This window comes from Cyprinodon variegatus, unplaced genomic scaffold (genome assembly GCF_000732505.1).
Source record: "Cyprinodon variegatus isolate N-32 unplaced genomic scaffold, C_variegatus-1.0 Scaffold1503, whole genome shotgun sequence".
In the NCBI taxonomy this organism is placed as follows: Eukaryota; Metazoa; Chordata; class Actinopteri; order Cyprinodontiformes; family Cyprinodontidae; genus Cyprinodon; species Cyprinodon variegatus.
Window position 1 is genome coordinate 64,585 of NW_015151956.1, and position 5,404 is coordinate 69,988.

The 5,404-nt window shown below is 35.3% G+C and overlaps 1 protein-coding gene across 1 annotated transcript in view; it reads left to right on the forward strand.

Annotated features, from left to right (window-relative positions):
• Positions 1–5,404, forward strand: part of LOC107103674 (probable serine/threonine-protein kinase clkA) — an 11,515-nt gene that overhangs the window by 3,839 nt on the left and 2,272 nt on the right. The window contains exons 2-4 of the mRNA XM_015403466.1: positions 3,057–3,161; positions 4,154–4,212; positions 4,318–5,382. Coding sequence (XP_015258952.1) covers positions 3,057–3,161; positions 4,154–4,212; positions 4,318–5,382 — 1,229 coding nt within the window. The remainder of the gene's footprint in view (positions 1–3,056; positions 3,162–4,153; positions 4,213–4,317; positions 5,383–5,404) is intronic.

A 5,404-nucleotide genomic window follows, 5' to 3' on the forward strand; every position in this document is an offset into this window, starting at 1 on the left:
TCTAATTGTATTTTCTCTTCATGTGAGTTTTTCGGATTAAAATTACTGTTAGCAGCTACCATATATGGTATACACCGATAATCCAAGGAAGATCTCATGAGAGCCTGATAAGCTCCCAGCAGCGGACTTCGTGAATCTTCCCATTCCTGTCCAGAAAGACATATCAACAAAATATTCACTTTTTTACATTTATTTCAAACTATTTCTATTTGTTGTTTCCACGTTAGTTTTTCATCAAAGATGAAACCTAAAAACCTCACTTTATTCACTTGTTCAGGTTCTGATTATAAAGATTTAAATTAACTTCCTTATGTCATCTATAAAAACAAATAACTTGGAACTTTGCAACTGACATTCTAAATCCCCATTTATTTGCCCAACCTTCCACTTTCAAAATGGCATGCTGCATCCTTTTCTGCAAATATAGATTATGTCCCCGAACCCACAGAGCCCCATCATCTGCAAAGATTTCTCTATACGACCATCTATCTCATCAAAAATTTTATTAATTATAGTAAGAAAATTAAAAAGAATTCGGCTACACACACTGCCTTGTGGGGTACCATTCTCAACTTTATATCTATTAGAGAAAGCAGTCCCAACTCTAACTATTTCTCTACCAAACAGATAATGTAAAACCCAGTTATAAATCTTACCACTTAATCCAAGTTTTTCCAATTTAATCAATAATCCCTCTTAACTTCTGTCTGCTATGGAGGACCAACTCTGCCATATTTAAAAATAAATTCATTAATAAATAAATATATATGCATACAATTAATTGCCCCCAAAATACAATAAACAAATAAATATAGGTAGAAATTAAATTACACAGTGAGACATACATGTATATCTCTTTTAATTAGCTGTTTTATGTATTCACCTTTGCAATAATTACCTTATTCATATATTGTCCGTTATAATCTTCAACTTTATTTATTTATAACTTATTTTTTAAAGTATTTATTTATGTGCATGATATAATATTTCTGTCTGTTTTATTCTTCCCTTGTATTTTTTTTTTACCCTCTTTATTTCTTGAACGCTATTTATTCTGCCTGTTGTTTTTACATTTCTGCCTCATTATGTAAATGAGGAGGGGTGTGTCTTAGAGGGCAACTTCTGTAACTAGCCTAGAAAAAAAAAAGAGTCAACAAGCAGTTGTAAAAATTGCTTTTATGTTTTTTCAAATACAAAACCAAGGATTTGAAGAGCACCCCCATGTGAAGGTTACCTAAAAAAAAAAAAAAAACAAGATACAAAGTCTTAACAACATACGCAACCAGCTTTACTTAATCTGTTGTGAAACCTGGTCAATAGACGGACGCCTAATTGAAGGGGTGACTCTGTTTCCTGGAAACATCAACACAAAGTCTGATACTGCAGGCGTCACTCCAAGGGTGTGAACTCACAAAAACGTCTTCTAACTGAGTCATATAAAGAAGTATTTCAGGTTCACATCTTTAAATAACATCACATTATTATCAAATTAAATTCCAATTCAAAGTTAGTTTATTTTTAGATGCAGTGACAGAAAATACTTCTGGTCAGAACCATTTTACACAGTTTTCCGAAAGTCTTAGTAATTTCAAAACTACTCAGAATTTAAACTGTATCTAAGGATTTTAAAATAAATGGGTTGGGAAAAAAAACACACACACAATCATAAAACTCAATGTAACACCTCTTAAATCTTAGCAAAGGTGGCTCTCTAGTGGCTTAGTTGTAAAAATAAAAAAGAGAACAAGGCTCCTGTTTAGAGTCGCAGGGGAACTGAACTTATTTTTTGGACAATAGGGGCATGTCAATTTTAACAAAATCTGTAAGAAAGTTGCATCAGAAATGTCAGAGCAAATCTAATCATTAGTGTTTGGTACACATGAGTTTAATATATTTGATTTAATCTTTTTTCTTACATAATGAGATATAATTTATAGACTGTACTCCCAGAACAGCTGTTTGTCAAGTAATTGTTTATGATAGTTCTTATTGATGATAGGGCCAATATATTACTCTTTGATATATTTTTTCAATTTAACCAATCCAAATATAATATCTGAAAATAAGTTTTTTTTAGAATAAAAGCACATAAAGGAACCACTGATATACTTTTAAAAACAAAGAAAAACTTCAATAAAACATGAAGATGACAAAATACACTTCCAATAATGGGTATTTTCTTTCTGTCACAAATACTTACACCAAACTTGGGTCAAAGGATTTGCACATATGAAATCTATGTAAAATGTGCTTTGTGGTTATCTTCCCCAGTGCTATTAAAGCTAGATTTATGGTCTTAGAGATGATTTATTGATATTTTCACTATTTTAAATTCTGTCTCATAAAAGTTTTCAATTTTCCCCCAGTTTTTGTAGATGCTTTTTAAATATATTTTGCAATTTTTAATTCATTTCTTTTCATTATATCATATAATTTTTTGACAAATCTTCATTGAAAAGAAAATTGTGAATTCCTTTGAATAAAGGTTTAATAAAATAATATAAATGGAAAGTTATTATATCAAAGTTAAAACATTTTTGTTGTTGTATGTGTGATACCAAAATCAGATATTACTATATACTGTAGAGATAGATATAGATAGATAGATAGATTCTGATATAAAATTGCAGTGACCAAAAAATGTAGGAACACTTTAACCAATTAAAAATGCTCATGTGGTTTTGCTTAAACCTGCTAAGTTCAAAGTGTAACTAACAAGAAACATACAATATTTTTAGTGATATTACAAATTAAAGTATACTAAAATTATGTACCCTTCCTGTTTTGTGTTGATAATATTATAGACCTGCAAACAGCAACATTTTAGGGAAAAAAAAGAAACCTATATCTAAAAAGCCCTTCATTAAATCTAAAGAACAAAACAAAAGTTTAACGTCATGTTCTGATGTCCAGTTGGAAAAGAAATGCTGCTCAACTTGCTTCTCTTGAGACAAAAAATGAGCTGAAGGTTACTGACAGGTAGCCACACCTGAAATACGCATTATTCACTTAATTGGTCATTGACGTCACATTACTTGCTTTGGGTGGATATAAAGCAGCTGCTACAACTGGTAAATAGTACAAGTCAACCAGCAAACAGAAAGGATCAAAGACCATTGGAAATAATTTATTGCAGTGAAGCAACTCAGAAGAATAAACATGTAAGTTAAGCACTTTTAACTAAATTCAGTAATTGCTTATGCAATGATATTTTGTGTGTGACTGAAGTACAGACTGGTAAGGGTGAGGTATAGAATTGTAAGACTTATGTTTTGGCTTATTTTTAGAGTTAGGGCATAACATTTTTTCAAAATGACTAAAGATCAATTGAAGATAATGGGAGACAATACATAGTCCTTGCTACATTTAGAAAGGCGAAAGTCTGTGTGTGTATGTGTGTTTGTAGTTGCTTTAGCAGAGTTGTCAATTCATCTGATAGAAGACCAGTTATTAAGGACTGGAATATTACATAACACAAATAAACACATTTTCAATGCAGAAATACACAAGGAGCATGTTTATTAACTGCTCTTACAGTTTATTACTTACGCTACTAATGTTATTTATAAAATGTATTTTGAACCTGCTAAACTACCCCAATTGGATAATACATATTGCATTTTGTTTAATGATACAATTTTTTATTTTTATTCGCACTAGTGGATCGTTTTTACAACGGTAGACTGACACCAGAATTCAAACCTGGGTCGACCGTGTCGAAGACTAAGCCTCCATAAATGGGTCGTGTACGCCAACCACTGTTCCACCTGCACGCCCAATCATACTATTTTCATAATATTATATAGACAATATATTTAGTAGGTATGGTTAAAAAACACTAGGCATCTACTGATTAAATTAAAAAGATAAAACACTTTTTCATTATAAAATAAAACAATTAGAAGATTAATGAAAATCAAATATTTGTTTTTTTCTAAAAATGTAGAGGACCTGTGAAATGTTGACAAAGCTGCAATAATAGCTGCATTACTGCTCATGAAAAATATTCTATAGTGGAAGTTACAGGAATGGAAAGAAAAACACAAAACTGTAACTGCAAGAAATTCTGTATTTACGTGGGGGTGGGGGGAGATTTGAAATAAAATAAAACAAATTTTCACGAAATTGTTCTAACAATGTACTTTTTTTAAAGCAGGAAACAATATCAAAACAAAATGATGAGGACTTTTTGGGTACTTCTGGTGGTTGTTGGTAAGTTATTATATAAAATAAAGATCTGTTATCAAAGAACATTGGGTATACTATATAAAGACAAAATATATACTTAGCTCTTTTAAATAATTTTATCTACTTTAGGAACTGCAGCCACAACTACAACTACGGCTCCTACGACTGCTGCTCCAACTACCACAGCTTCTCCAACAACCACAACAGCAGCTCCAACCACCACCACAGCTGCACCCACAACTACAACAGCTGCTCCAACTACGACAACAGCTGCACCAACCACCACCACAGCTGCTCCGACCACCACAAAAACTGCTCCAACCACCACCACTTCTGCTCCNGCTCCAACAACCACAACAGCTGCACCCACAACTACCACATCTGCTCCAACAACTACAACAGGTGCACCCACAACAACAGCTGCTCCCACAACTACAACAGCTGCACCAACAACAACAACAGCTGCTCCAACAACTACAACAGCTGCACCGACCACGACCACAGCAGCTCAAACCACCACAACGGCTGCTCCAACCACCACCACTTCCGCTCCAACAACCACAACAGCTGCACCAACAACTACCACATCTGCTCCAACAACCATAACAGCTGCACCCACAACTACCACGGCTGCTCCAACCACCACTACAGTTGCTCCAACCACAACAGCTGCTCCCACAACTACCACAGTTGCTCCAACAACTACAACAGCTGCTCTCACAACTACCACAGCTGCTCCAACAACCACAACAGGTGCCCCGACAACAACCACAGCTGCTCCAACAACTACAACAGCTGCACCCACAACTACAACAGCTGCTCTCACAACTACAACAGCTGCACCCACAACAACAACAGCTGCTCCAACTACAACAGCTGCACCCACCACTACTACAGCTGCTCCAACAACCACAACAGCTGCACCCACAACTACCACAGTTGCTCCAACAACTACAACAGCTGCTCCCACAACTACCACAGCTGCTCCAACAACCAAAACAGGTGCCCCGACAACAACCACAGCTGCTCCAACAACCACAACAGGTGCCCCGACAACAACCACAGCTGCTCCAACAACCACAACAGCTGCACCAACAACTACAACAGCTGCTCCCACAACTACAACAGCTGCACCCACAACAACAACAGCTGCTCCAACAACTACAACAGCTGCACCCACAACAACAACAGCTGGTCCAACTACAACAGCTGCTCC